Below are 15,064 nucleotides of genomic sequence, written 5' to 3' on the forward strand. Positions count from 1 at the left end.
AATATAATATTACTTTAAATTACATTATATGTATGAAATGAAGCATTACATTTTAAGTATATATTATTTATATGATTAAATATATCATTTCATTTATTATCGAATACTTGAACAACATCATAGTGATCTGGGAGGGCCGATTACATTGTAAAATCTTGTAGCCCAGCTCTATTGTATAATGCATTATGCCACATTTGTTGTGTTCAAATTGTGTTAAATGTTCAGTCGTTTATATGAAATAAAATACGATTCAATCAAATGAATTTTATTAAAGATGCACTCTTACTCCCAAATAAGATGTGTCACAATTAAAACCAATGTATCAATTTGCAGATAAGATAAATAAACACCAGAAAAATGGTTTTTATGAAGAATACTGCGTTTAATTTGTATGAAACGTGTAGAAACCCATCATTTAATATCAGTGCGTTTTCAACTATAAAACACACGGTTACAATCTTGTTATTAGTAATGAGTAGTTTCCATAAATGCATTATTTAGTAAATAGTTAAAGGTTTTTCATCTCTCATCGGAACGAACTTGCTTCTAGGACCATTGGCGAAACTGCCCCCCTGCACTATAGAAAATCCCAATATGTACGAAATCACGTATCTAGGCTTATCAATTTGCAAGTCAACGTTCGCCCGCCTGTTGGCAATTCCGACCATCCATCCGAAATCATTGTTTCTTATCACTGGAACCGGATTTTTAAACTCAAAATATTTTTTAAAATTTAAACTAAATAATTTTTAATTCCAAATAAAAGATAACGATGCCAAAATGTGAAATATTATTAAAAAATATTTGTTTTATAAATATGCACTTTGTGAGAATATACAGACAGTACAAGGTGCATATTTATGAAAACAAATCAAAGATTTTCCACTTTTTTTTGCATCGTTGTTTTAAGTTTGGAGTTGTAAGATTTTTTGAATTTATAAACAATGAGTTTAAAATCCGGTGCGTGTGTTTCTCGTTTACTTTGGGTTGGAGTTGTGTATAAATGATATCACCATAGCTTCATGAAATTAAAGTATATTGTCTGTCGCTTCCAACGAGTGAGAGAACAATGTTCTGTTTGAAATGATGAGTGACTTTAAATTTCCCAAAATATATTTCACTCTGTTACCGGATTTCCACAGTTCACACATAGGAAACCAGTTATTGTTTTCTGTTTTGGAGTCATTTTGTTTTTGTTTTCAGAAGGAATGCAGGCTTTTATTAATATTGGAAAGTGTAACAGACCACAACACGTTATCACGTCTAGTTTAGCAGTTCAAACATTATCGAAAGCCCAGGTCCTGCGCACATCTTACTTAGCCATCGAGGAAATTATTTGGGATTACGCACCAGGATTGAAATCAAATTCTAGGTATGTACACTTCATTTGACGAAGTTTCGAAGACCTTTTAAACAGTCTACATTCTAAGTCCACAACTTCCACCAGAAATGATCGAGCCAGCATTCGCTCTCCTGAAGTGCCATGAAGTTAATCAGGGGTAAGATTAGCTAGATTCACAGCATCTGATAAGCCAAACACCTAAACAATTGAACAGTTTCTGTTTCGGAGACTTACGGATATATTTCAGGGGTTTCAATATTGGTCTTAATTGTATCTAAGAACGATGTAGCTAATCGGATTACTTGTTATAAATAACTGACCAATAGAGTGAAGGAAGTCAATTATGATTGACAATTAGATTGACTTAAGTTGCATATTGAATACCACCCCAGTGCTAGTATCCAATATTTATCTTATCCTTAAACATGCCTCAGTGATTCCATTCAGCCTATTGGTCAGCTAAATATACAGGCCAATCAGAACACTTAGATTCTTAATCTAAGTTGCTTTTTGAATACGGCCCCAGTTCTCTTTCCATGTCAAATGAATAACGCTGAACATATAGCGTTAAAACGTATTGCCTTTAATATCTAAATATACTTATAATTATTTTTGAATATAAGGTGTAAGATACCAAACTGCACGTCGTTTAATATGTCATTGAATTGTTTAAATTAAACAGTGTAACAAATGTAACAGTAGTCATTTTTGTGTATAACAACAGAAGCTTGCGTGTTTAAATATTGATAAAATTATATAACGGTTCTAAAATACACATGACCTATAATACAAGTATTTGGTATACGTGGAAACTGAACTGAATAAAATTGTTATATTCTTAACCTGAGACATCATTTAAAGTTTGAAAAATAACAATCAGATTGGAAATATATACAGTTTGCATGTGCATTCTTACCAACATGTTAAATAAGTATTCATATGAGTTCACCTCATTTAACTCATTGTATTTACCACTTTCGTTGCGTTCCAACTTTATCAATTGTAATCAATAAGCGATTAATTTAATTGATTATACAGGGCAGCAGACATACATTTGAGACGAGGACCTCAACGAATTGGGTCCCGTTACAAGAAAGCGGTATTCCGGGAATATACGGACAGTACATTCACCGTACGAAAACTGCGAAGCAAATATCAAACGCATTATGGATTAGCTGGGCCACGAGTTGTCGGCGAAGTCGGCGATATAATTGAGGTAGTCGTCACCAATCTGGCTACCAGACCGTATTCGTTTTTGGCTGGTGGGGTTGCAATGACGAAAGATAATGAAGGAGCGTTCTACAAGAATGCACGTAAAGGTGTGTTATGCACAAGTCAATTGTAAACACGTCCCCATAGGTCCGGGGGTATAACGGGGATAGCGGTAGAATGGGCAGTGTTTTTACTTTCCAGGTGGCTGTGCAGTGCCGGGTTAATGCGGTGGTTTTGTTTTCGCGCCGAAATTAGCGGGGAATTGGTCTTACCTGGGATGTCCCCTGGATACGGGGGCATTTTGCGGGGGATTTATCAGCAGTTTTTCCCCACAGGACGCATATTATACCCGGATTGGCTGGACCAAAAGTCAAAGTCCCCGCTATTTCTCGGACCAGGGGTTGGGGTGTGGTTACAATTGACTGGTGCATAGGTCTGTTTGTAAATTATGTTTTTACACTAAAAAAATAAAGCCGTGCATGTTTACTTGTTATTGCGGGCAGCTGGGTTGGCTCTTGCTTCTCTGAATGTGTTTTTAAACATAATCTTGGTTAAACTTGGCTACTGGTCTTTTTTCTGTAGTTTTCATTGTTTTATTTTATTATAAACTTATTGAAATTATAAACTCAACATGTTAATGAATGTAACTTAAACTGTACATGCCAAATTTATTTTGAACTACACATCACTTCTAAAATTACTCATGATATTAAACACTAGCCAAGTCATCATAATTTAATACAAAATATGTTAAAGTAAATTAGACCAACGACATTGCATACGCCAATATAAATCAATTCCTAGCATTTCATCCATGTTTTAATGTAACATTATACGTCTTATTTTTCTTAGGTGACTGTTTCACCGTTGAATATGTGTTCATGTTCTTCTTTATTGCATACGGGACAATATACATGTGTTTCTAGACGAACCACGAACATCATCGTAACAATGATCTTTTTTTAACAATGTGAATGTTTACATCGACGCCGGCTGGTATGAATAAACGCCGTTGCCGGACCGTACCGAGCCGATACGCAAATACAGACACCAGTTCAATTGTTTTATTTGAGTCAATCAATTTCAAGAGACGGCGGAAAAAAAGGTGGCTCGCGGGGATTAAAATCTTGCAATTCATTTATAGTCGCCATAGACTTTAGTTCTATCTCAGTCTTTTGAATACTTATACAAATCGAAAATGTATGAACGCCACTTGTTCCCTCTTTGCACGATCTGTACAATAACCACAAGCACTTTCTTTCTTGCATAGATCCTCGTCGAAGTGGCGCTATTGTTCCTATTGGTGCTGTTCGCGTTTACAAGTTCGATGTTCTACAGAACAGTGCTCCCACTCATATAGACCCAGATTGCTTGACCTACCCCTACCATTCTGCCGTCGACGTACAAAAGGACATATATTCGGGACTGTTTGGTCCCATGGTCATTTGCAAGCCAGGAACTTTGACCAAATCAGGAACTCAGGTTTGTTCTAAGTTCTAATAATACAATACTAAAACTACAGTAGCCAAATTGTTACGCATACCCAACCTATAGGCTAGAGGCCTAGATGTTAAGGTCTAGTGGCAATAAACGAGAGCCACAAAGCAGACGAAATAATGCGTATCAAACTATCTTATATAATAAATGTTGCGGTTACAGCCAACACCGCGGCTGTTCTGCCGTCATACTTTAAATACAAGCTCGGTACCTGGCCAGCGTACAAACAAGCTTTACTTCTATCAAATAAGTTGAAACCCGAAGAACTGGCCACAATATATCGAGCTCCTTTATCAGGATTAAGTAGGGCTCACTATTTGTGTTTTCTATTATTTAAGTAATATTGACTTCTTGCTAATCACAAGAAAAAACACACAACATTTTCATCAAATTAAATTTAAGAATGAACTTTGTTTGATTGAAATAAGCTACAGTTTACAGTCTGAATATATATTTAGTATAATTAGATTAGTTTGCTTGTAACTGCTCGAGTCTGTTCATGGACAGCAATCGGTAAACACAATTTACGCTCCTTTGTATACAATGAGCAGTAAGACAAAGTAATAATATTCTGTTGTTATACTTTTTTCTCCAAAATTAGTATATTACAATTACATAATAACCCATTTACAAATATTTGACAGAAACTATTTGATCGGGAATTCTTCCTTAACTGGATGGTAATTGATGAAAACCTTTCTTGGTACATCGACAAGAATATACAAACATTCACAACAATGCCATGGACAGTCAACAAGAAAGACCGGTCGTCCGTATCTTCCAATCAAATGAGAGGTAAGGATTTAAAGTGATCGTTTTGTTCGATATGATTTCTTTCCTTTGCAATGGGTAATATTTCAAATATTTTAACAAAGATCTTATATCATTATCAAAAAGCTGTACTTAATTTTATTCACAGATTTATTTCACTTTGGCAATGTTTTTAAATATAAGCACACACACATTAATGGGAGTGTTACTAATACAAAGTACACTATTTGAATTATTAAATAAAGTGTTTCAAGCGATAAAACTAAACTTAAAGAACTACAGACGAAACTGACATACTACGACATTCAGATGGTTGATAAGGATATCAAAGTAAAGAATGTAAAATAGTCCATGTGCATATGTATACATTTATGAAATATAATCACTTGCTAGTTCATAGTGGTACAAATAAAATATTTGGCGAAATGAATTAAATTGATCATATCATTTTCTTATTTCGATATATTATATGTAAGGAAATGCCTGTACGTACTGTGTTTGACAAATTAAGTCCTGTAGATTAATTAAAAAGCTAAGGCGTCAAATGAGTTTAAAAATGTGTTTAAAAAACGACCCTTAAATAAAAAATAAAAACAACAACAACAACAAAGTGAGAAGAACAACAACACATATGCTGATATGGCACAAAAAAAGAGCGGTTGGCACAACGATTTTAAAACAAAAGCAAACATTTACCGCAATGACACACTGGAATTTTTTTGGCACCTTCGTACTATCACAGATATGTTTTGAAAAACGAGTGAGCAGTTATAACTTCCCCGTGAGCATCCATTTGCGTATTAATTTCAGTTTGACTTCATCACGTAGATACGTTTGCCAATCAAGTATCTCTACATCCAGGTCCCATCTCAGAATTTTCGGAAATTCGACATCTTTGTCATATTTGATAAACAGGACATCCTTTGGCATTCGCTTTCGTTCATAAATTAATGGTAATATGATCATGTGAAGCTGCAAATTTTCACATATTGCTTCTTGCATGTAGTTTTTGGATAATATCACAATAATTTTTCTACTTTTCGATATAGAGTTTAGATACAAATGTATCAGTGATCTGTTTCCTTTGAAGGAGTCATCGCCATTAAAGCACACCTTTAACCTGCATTCGTTTTTTATATAAGGTAGCAATACTGTGGTGACTAAGTTGTATTCTTCCTCTGCGTAGGAAATGAATACATCAAAATTAAGATCTTCCAGTTGCAGAACCTCTTCATGTTTTAGTGGAATTACATTAAGCAAGCGTCTGACTGGAGCTTGTATAAGTAATTTAAAATATATGCGTGTTGTCATATGAATAAGAACAAATACCACAATGAAGGATAAGATCAGAATTAATCCTTGGATATAGTTCGTAAATGAAATAACTTTGTATTCATAAGCACTTATGAATGCCAACAAGTATTCTACCTTTTGCTCTATTAATTCTATTTCCACACCAGAGTCAATTAAGTCTTCTATCTCCTGGTACAAATGCCTGTCATCAGTCCTTCGAAACAGTGACGGCTCTGCATGTGGTAGTATAAGATATATGTAAGGATGCTCTATTTCGTGTAATACTGCTCGTCCAGTTTTCGGAACAACAACTCTTCGAACAAAACTAATTCTATGGACACCAAATCCAGCGCTACACAAACAATAATATATAATAGCACGATTCAAATCTTCAATATTATCCACTTTCATGACATCAAGATATGGAAACTGTTCTCCTTTCCACTCGAAATTGCTGGCTCCAATTGTGAAAAACATTTGCTCCAACTGAACATATTTGCGAGTTTTCTCCGGGGCACCTAAGGCCGATAGGTTTACCATTTACCGTGTAGTCCAAGTGGAAATCATTGATATCTTGCTTGGAATGATACCAAAAGTGACCTTGAGTGGCTACAATGTTTCCGACTGATCTTTTTAAAAGACGTATTTTGGGGTGAATTTCTTTAAGCGTAAAAACGGATAACAAATATTTTTTTGAATGCAATCCATGAACAAGTGATATTTTGGCACGTTTGGTGTAGTAGTATATCTTGCCGTAACACTTGTATTCCCCAAAGTCCACCGATTGGAGTATTTTTATACTTAACAAAGAATGTACCGACCGTTTACCTTCTTCTTGCAATTTAATGTTAGTGTCAATATTGTATTTCGAATTGTTAGTCAGTGTTGTTCCGTTGAAAGTCCAGAATGTTTTCCTTCCAAGCAAGTTGTCCTTTGTAATTATATAAACACAGCTGAGTGTAACGTCTTCGCCAATGTATCGTTCAACAGACATTTGGTAAAGAGGGTAGGAAGAACTTGGATCTGCTGGATTGTTCACAGTCTCGAAATTATTCACAAGTACAAACTTGCCAGTTAAATCTTGCTGATATGTTTTTGTTTCACGCACTGGTAATGAATAAGGGGTTTCACTTACATTTTTTGGAGTGAAAAATCCTTCAGGGTAATCCCGGCTATTGTTTGCGTCAAACGTAAACATTAAATTTTCAACCATAGTGATCCATACACCTGATATTACCATGGTCAGTATGACTTTAAATATTATTGCGAAAATACAAGCATGAAAGGTAAAATAAAATATAAGTGCAGTAAAGCCTTTCCAGCCTATATTTAATATATTCATTAGTCGCCAAATGAAGACGATAAACGAAAAACACTCCCTGAATGCCCACTTCAGAGTTTGTTTGTATTGAAAGTAAGGATTCAAATTGTCAACCATGAACTTGTGTCTAAGCTGATTCGATTCATCGTTGTGGAGTGATGAGTACACGACTGAAAACACGATAACCGTATACAGCATTTGTAGAAAATTGTAGACAGCTGGATCGTTTTTTTTTCCTTTATATATTAAGATTAAGATCAGCCACAATGTGTACGATATCAGTACGGTAAACAAGAGCATGTAGCTCCTGTCTTCCTGATACACCATCGATGCCCCAATAACGCAAAGTGCAACGCATGCCTTAGCCAGTATGGCCTGTATCACACTCATGATTGTCCTCTGCTGAAATCATGATACAGAATACTATGTAAGAACGATACATGTGCACGTCTTGTGTTGGGAGATTTATTTCATTCGACAATACGCATATTCATGATTTAACTTCAGTTGACACAAATTGACACCTACATGGTTTAAGTTTTAACACGCACTGTAGTTAAACTATATATAAAGTGGTCCAAAATCTTCAAAATCGTGAGTCAATAAGTGAGTCACTTCAAAAAAACTAGTTAAGGCTGATAACAACGAATATAAACAACCCAGTGAAGTTTTCGAGTCAAAATAGGCATATAAATGCGATTTCGAAAGTGAAAGTTGACTGCATTTTCGAAAAATGTCAAATCGACATTGAAATTAAACTATATTCAAAAATGTCATATACAAAGTGACAACTTTCCTTTTCTGATATCGAAATCCTTAACTGACCCCTAACTGACATTGTCTGACCTACCTTGAATAAAGTGTTTATAAAACGTACGGTTTTAAGGTAAATATTTATATTGTAAATTGATGTACTTACAAGTTTGCCAGGTGCGTTGCTATTTATAGTTTTATAAACACATATCGAATACAAGGGAGGTTACTCACATTTGATGTAGCGGGGTTATTTTAAAGTAATTCTTATTAAAATCATTTTGATAAATAATACAATTCGCCAAAAATTATATATATTTAAAGATAATATTATAAACAAAATAAACCGTTATCGAAATTCTTTACGAGAACAAAGTTTCACATTTACAAAGTATATTTATTTCAAATAGTTATCTTTGAGGTATTTGATAAGAGCAAACCGGACAGGCGCTGACGAACACAGTGCTCATCATATTTTATAAATTGTTTACTTAACGTGTACTAGGTAGACACAGTCGTTTTAAAAATGATTTCGCACAACTCAGACAATATTACTATATGTTTATATAAATGAAAGGTTTGTTGTCTGATAGAACAGGGGTAGTATATACATAAGTATCGATACTGACTCGCACAGGTCAGATATTGTGTGAGTTGTTTGGGCTGGTAAGCTCAGTTGGTAGAGCGTCTAACCTGCAAGTAGGGGTGGCCCGGGTTCGATCCACGGACTGCCCGCATACTTTTCTCTTCCTTAGTTTTCGTCAGGGCATAATATAGCTGGAGAGGTTGTTTTTTTCTTTCAAGTATCCAACAAACAATTTCATCAGAGAACAAAACACGAATTTTAAATTCATTTCGATTCTATCACGATGATTTTTTAGAACATTCAAAATATAAAAACTCAATGTATTCTACTATTAACGGCGAGGAGCTAGATCTGCCATTTTATTTCAACATCATTAATATTTTTATATCATATTTGCAAAATTCAAAGACTTTAAAATACAAATTCTTTTCTTCTGTAGTATCCGTCTTCAGATATGAACGTCATTGTATAATAACCATTTCATAGACATATTTCAGAATAAAGAAAAAAGTTAAAAAAACAAACAAACTATTTTTTGTACTCAACTTTTGTTCCGTTGGAGTGCTTTATCGAATAATTCGAAATAATTGGTATTTTCATTACAGTCAAAACCAGGTTTCGCTTAAAGGGGCTCATATAAAGAACTATTCAACTAGAAAACTATTACCCTACCCGCTAATGTATTCGTAGTTATTTAAGTGATTAATCAGGGCTGAAATATTTTGTTGATTTATTAAATCTTGAAAAAGTACATAACATAAACGGCACTTGCGTGTTTGTGATTGACATAAAGAAACTTTTATCATAGCACAATTTGAAAGGACGTTAAATTTATCTCAAAGTATATTATATTGGGTATATTTTTCAAATGTGATAAACAACTTATAACCTCATTTTAATGTTTTCTTATACTATTGAATATATCTTTTATACGAAATTAGTATGAAACTATGGTAACCAATTTATAAAAAAGGGGTCACAAAAGTATAAGATGACGGCTGTAGTGCCATTTGCCATCAAAGAGCCATGCGTGACGTCCGATGTTTGACATAAACGACCTTTGCGCGGGTCTGTGTTACAATTGTTATTCCATTGGACTAAATGTTGAATGGACTCGTTAAAAACATTTATTATAAACAAAAATCCCCGGTATCAAGGTAAAATGCATCCGTGTTGATACAATATACGTCTTTAAATACTTACTTAATTAACAATTTTAAAATTTAACATCGCAGGAAAATACGTCAAATGATGTTGTGATCAGGATTTACCCGAAGTAATCCGCATGGAATCAGAAGTTAAACAGAAATAAACGAGATTAAACAATTTGGTTACTGGTGGAATACCTTAAAAAGTTATACGTATGGGTAATAAATAAATTAATGAATTAGCATACGCGTCTTTATGATGTCTAGTCGAGCGTACCGTACCGTGTGTTTTCTTTCTTGTCGTGAAATGATCACGCATAGGTTTCTCTATTGTTTACATATCGGTCATTATATCAGAATATTAAACCTCACATAAATGTGTCCCTTCTTTGTATATATAAACTCGATCGGTCCGTATATCACTGTATTTTGATAAAAATCCAGTTAAATGACGTCAGTGGTCCATATTATGTTTTTGGCCGGTCCGGACCTCGCCAAAATGTAATATGGACCGCTTACGTCATACAATTGGTAAGTGCGGCTTGCTATTTTCTCAACGGCGAAAACTTGTCGCAAGTAAACATTATAAGCTTTGTTCAATAACACACTTTTAAATCGCTTTAAAAATATTGAATGGTAATGAAAACTGTTCGGTATAATATAAGAAATATAACACACCACATCGGGCCATAAGGCATTATAAGGACCGGTCAGTCAGTCCCCGAAGGCTAACGCCTCAGTCCATATACACTTTCGGTGGATGACTGGCCGGTCCTTATAATGTCATATGACACTCAGTGGTGTGTTATATTTCTTAAATAACAGTAATACAATTATATCAACGATAATAAACTACTTGCTGTTCTATCCTTTTCGCAGCAATCAATGGCTACTCTTTTGGGACGTTACCCGGTCTTGATGTTTGTCTTGGAGACCGAGTTGCATGGCACATGTACGGACTTGGGGAACGTTTCGACCATCACCACTTCACATTTGATTCCAACAACTTCCATTCGGATGGACGACAAGTCGACGCAGCGTCCGTGTTTCCTGGTGTCGGGATAACAGTCAAAATGATCCTTGATCAAGCTGGTTTGTACTTTCACTGCTGCCCTATAGTCATACATGAATTGTTTTAACCGTACACGCTACAATTCGGGGGATAAAAGCGAAAATGTTTGAACTGCTTCGTTGATTAAAGAGTCTGAGAATAGTGTCGCTTTCACCTGATGTAACATACATAAAGAACAAAGTCACTTTATTACCCATACTACAATGAAATTAACAGGGACCAGTCCAGTAGTCCAAATTGCATATTTGAAACCTTTTTAGAGGAATAAGGTAAAAGCTCAAATGAGACTTCGAAAACAACCTTTACAAATAAACATAAACAGACCACATGGCATAAAATAACTCTATGAATAAGTCATGGGATGACTACCTTGATGCGCCGGTAAGTACCACAGTTGTTGGAACCCTGCTGCACACTTTGGATTCATCGTATAATCGATGGTTCGTCAAAATATTCTGAAGAATTTCAGTTAAATGTATGATAATTACTCTCGCCTTGTTCTTTGTAAAGATGAACTTTGACGTTCATACTGTTCAACACGCAAGGAGTTATGACGGACAAGCGGGTGCGCTTCATAAAATTTGTTCTCTTGCCCTACTGTGTTCATACAGCATAATCACAAGAAAACATGCGATCAATACTTAAGTGAATGTAAAAAAATAAGTTGAGAGTTTTACCTGCAAGATAAAAAATGCTTAACTGGTCAACATACGTCATTGTTTCTAGAAAAGATATAACTACTTTTCAGAAATATCAATTCCAAAAAGCGAACGTATGATACTTGCGTTTATGAGACTGGCCCTTAATCATATTTATCCATTTCTTTTAGGTCGTCATCTTTTGCGCACGGGTCAACTCGGATACGAGAGTGAAGGGATGTTTGCATTTTATAACGCTCATGTCTGCTCCCCTGCTTCTCCTAAGATTGTTCCACAACCAAAACTCGTCCCAAAAGCCAATGGAATAACCCGACGATACTTTATTGCCGCTGTAGAAGTCGACTGGGACTATGCTCCCGTGAAAATACATCCCCTTACAGGAGAAAGTTTGCTGAACCCAAACAGGTTTGTAATTCTCTAATTATTGATACTAGTATGCAAATTTTGAGTCCTTAACTATTCATCCGCAACTTTTATTTCCAATATAAACTTATAATTGTTGGGAAAACATCTTTGGCTTTTAAAACGTTCAGTTGTTCACTTTATTCATAATTTCACTGGACGAGATATTTTGCGAACGGAACTTACTACAGTAATGGAATCGTCTAAATATAATAAAGCAGACGACTTAACCCTTTACAAAGTATGTTGAATTTTTCATTGCTTGCTTTAAATTAAGCATGTTTAATCAGGATTAATTGTTTTGCAGTTCCTCTTATTTGTATATTCGTGGAGGACCAAACTTCGTCGGCACTATCTATAGAAAAGCCATTTATAGAAAATTCACTGATGTAACATTCTCACAAATTGTACCCCAACGCGAAAGCCTCGGAATCCTTGGGCCGTATATTCGCGGCAACGTTGGCGATACAATAGAAGTATTCTTTAAGAACATGGCATCGTTTCCTTTCAATCTTGTTCCCCGAAACCTTCCATTTGCCGACGGGTCAGAGATCAGCTCTGCATTGCCAACCCTTCCCGGGCAAATTAAACTTTACCGCTATATTGTTCCAGAGAGGTCAGGACCGAAATTGAATGAACCAAACTGTGTAGGGTCCATGTATACATCTCGAGTAACTCCTCTAAACGACACGTACAGTGGGCTCCTGGGTCCGGTCGTTATATGCAGGCCAGGAATCCTTGACATAAATTATCAAAGGTCGGATAAAGTGACAACCGAGTTTGCAACTGCCTTTGTCATTTTTAATGAAAATCTTAGTCACTACAGCACTTATAACTTTGCAACAAGTGCTCCTGGAAGACTAAATACATCTGCTACAGACTTTGTAAACAGTAACTCGAAAAATTCAATTTATTATACGGAAACCTCCGAGGTTTGGATTTTGCGAAAGGAGAAAGGACAGCATGGTACATCTTTGGAATGGGCTCGACCTTTGGTATCCATACAGTACATTTCCACGGACAGCTGTACATCCGCCGGACGTCACAAACATTACGAGGAGATGTTCTCGAGGTATAAGCTACATTTGTCTTATATAAGTTATGCATTTTACATCAGTTGATCTGCTGTGATGTCATTTTACAATATATTAAAGAATATCACATACGCAGCAAAATTGTGACAGATTTAGACGCAAAGACGAAAAACGGACATGCCTATAGACACGCTTTTCTGGATGTTTATGTTTTTGTTATTACGTTATCGGAAATCCTGTACATATTAATAGCACAGGTTTTGATCATTCAAAGCAATATATTCCAACTTTCACTAATCTGCGAAACGTCTCTGGCATTTCATTGATGGATATTTAATTAAATTGCCGTCGTTTCATGATGCTTTGAAAGTGATGTCAGGCCAGTTTTTAGCTCGTGCAGATTCAGTTCATGCGACCCGCTTAAAAGACATACCAAATTTTCTTTTTGAAAATACTTACTTGTTTTTTGTTGTTTGTTTTCGATTTTCTTTCTCAAAAAATGCAAAAGGATAAGAACTACAACTCCAACATTGTTTTTGTTTGGGATTAACATACACATGTGAAAAGTGAAGTCTAAGATTTAAAACAAGAAAAAAAGTTTGATGGCGTCGCTCAATATTAACTTTTGCATATATTTCCATATAAACTCAATCGCCTATACATGTGTACTTTTTAATCACAAGAAAACATCCTAATGAAAGCCATTAAAATCTACTCAATAATTCGTATTCGAGTGATATTTTACTTTGTTTGCAGGTTTTTGCTGGCACGTACGAAACTGTGGAGATGGCAGGGTACAATCCGGGAACGTGGCTTTTCCATTGTCACGTGAGTCTACACTCAGCTTCTGGCATGGAAACTGTTTACACAATCCACCCTAGAAAGCTCAAAGTTTATGGTAAGACCAATGCGAAAAGGGCGGTGAATTATATTACATCTGAAATATTAATTGTTCATCAAAACAAAATAAAACTGTGAGAACAAAGTCAACCAGACAATAAGATATCTTACCTAAATTACTCATATTCTTTAACTTGCATGTCAAAAGGTACACCGATAAATCAGAAAGAACTGGATAGAATTCGGGGCGAATATAATTATATAAACTGCTACAGTGCCCTATATATTTTTGATTTTCTGTTGTATTTCAGGAAATAAACACTCTCTCAAGCCACGCTATTACCCCCGTGTCTTACAACAGCTTATATATTAACGATGGAAGCTTTTTAACTTTATCTTGAAACAATTCTGGTATTAATGGAAACTTTTAACAGACAAATATATAACAGTGGTATTATCAACATAGTGTGACCATTTAGGGGACGATTTGACATGTATTCCATCAACTATTATCAAGTGGTATTACGATGGGGAGTCAATTTACATATAAGTTTACTTGCTTGAGAAAACAACATTACAAGATAAAAAGACTGGGGGAGTGCCTTCAACGAACACCTCTGAAATGTATACTGACTTTAAATCGGAATACAAAATCCTGTTAAATGCACAAGGCAATGACCGTGAACTAGATAAAAACGTATAAACACCACCTACACAGAAAAAAACACCACACACGAACCATTTACCCATCAAAATAGCTGTGCCGATAAATGATGGGATATCTGCCTTGAAGCGGTCAGGAAAATATATATGCAAAAAGCTACAGAAACATGCTCAGTAGCAAAAAGTTTAAACATAAACCCGGTTTAGTGGCAATGGGCAAACGCCAAAGACAAAGAACACAAATTCACAAACAAGAAACATAGAACAGCACACAACTCTACAAACAGCACAGTGCATAAATGCTATATATATATATATTATATATATACAGAGCATATATAAATAATTGGAAAGACGAGTTTACAGGAACACGAGTCTAGCTTAAACTAGTTTAGTTTGAATGATAATAATGTCACTTTTCGCTCTACATTTATCACAATTTATGGAATTATAGAATTAAGGACAGTAAAT

At 35.2% G+C, this 15,064-nt stretch overlaps 1 protein-coding gene across 1 annotated transcript; it reads left to right on the forward strand.

Annotated features, from left to right (window-relative positions):
• The first annotated feature begins 2,615 nt into the window (after positions 1-2,615).
• Positions 2,616-14,303, forward strand: LOC128208688 (ferroxidase HEPHL1-like). Its single transcript, XM_052912235.1, has 9 exons — positions 2,616-2,661; positions 3,825-4,036; positions 4,696-4,846; positions 10,803-11,015; positions 11,825-12,059; positions 12,364-12,902; positions 12,989-13,128; positions 13,847-13,988; positions 14,242-14,303. The coding sequence occupies exons 1-9, from the start codon at positions 2,616-2,618 to the stop codon at positions 14,301-14,303; spliced, it is 1,740 nt and encodes a 579-aa protein (XP_052768195.1).
• The last annotated feature ends 761 nt before the right edge of the window (positions 14,304-15,064 follow it).

Source organism: Mya arenaria, chromosome 11, assembly GCF_026914265.1.
Source record: "Mya arenaria isolate MELC-2E11 chromosome 11, ASM2691426v1".
NCBI lineage: Eukaryota > Metazoa > Mollusca > Bivalvia > Myida > Myidae > Mya > Mya arenaria.

Bases quoted from the DNA above. Each gene is read 5' to 3' on its own strand.
- LOC128208688 (XM_052912235.1), top strand. From the start codon at position 2,616: ATGACGAAAGATAATGAAGGAGCGTTCTACAAGAATGCACGTAAAG. The intron at 4,847-10,802 runs GTAAGGATTTAA...TCCTTTTCGCAG, and splicing joins ATCTTCCAATCAAATGAGAG to CAATCAATGGCTACTCTTTT. The intron at 13,129-13,846 runs GTATAAGCTACA...CTTTGTTTGCAG, and splicing joins TACGAGGAGATGTTCTCGAG to GTTTTTGCTGGCACGTACGA.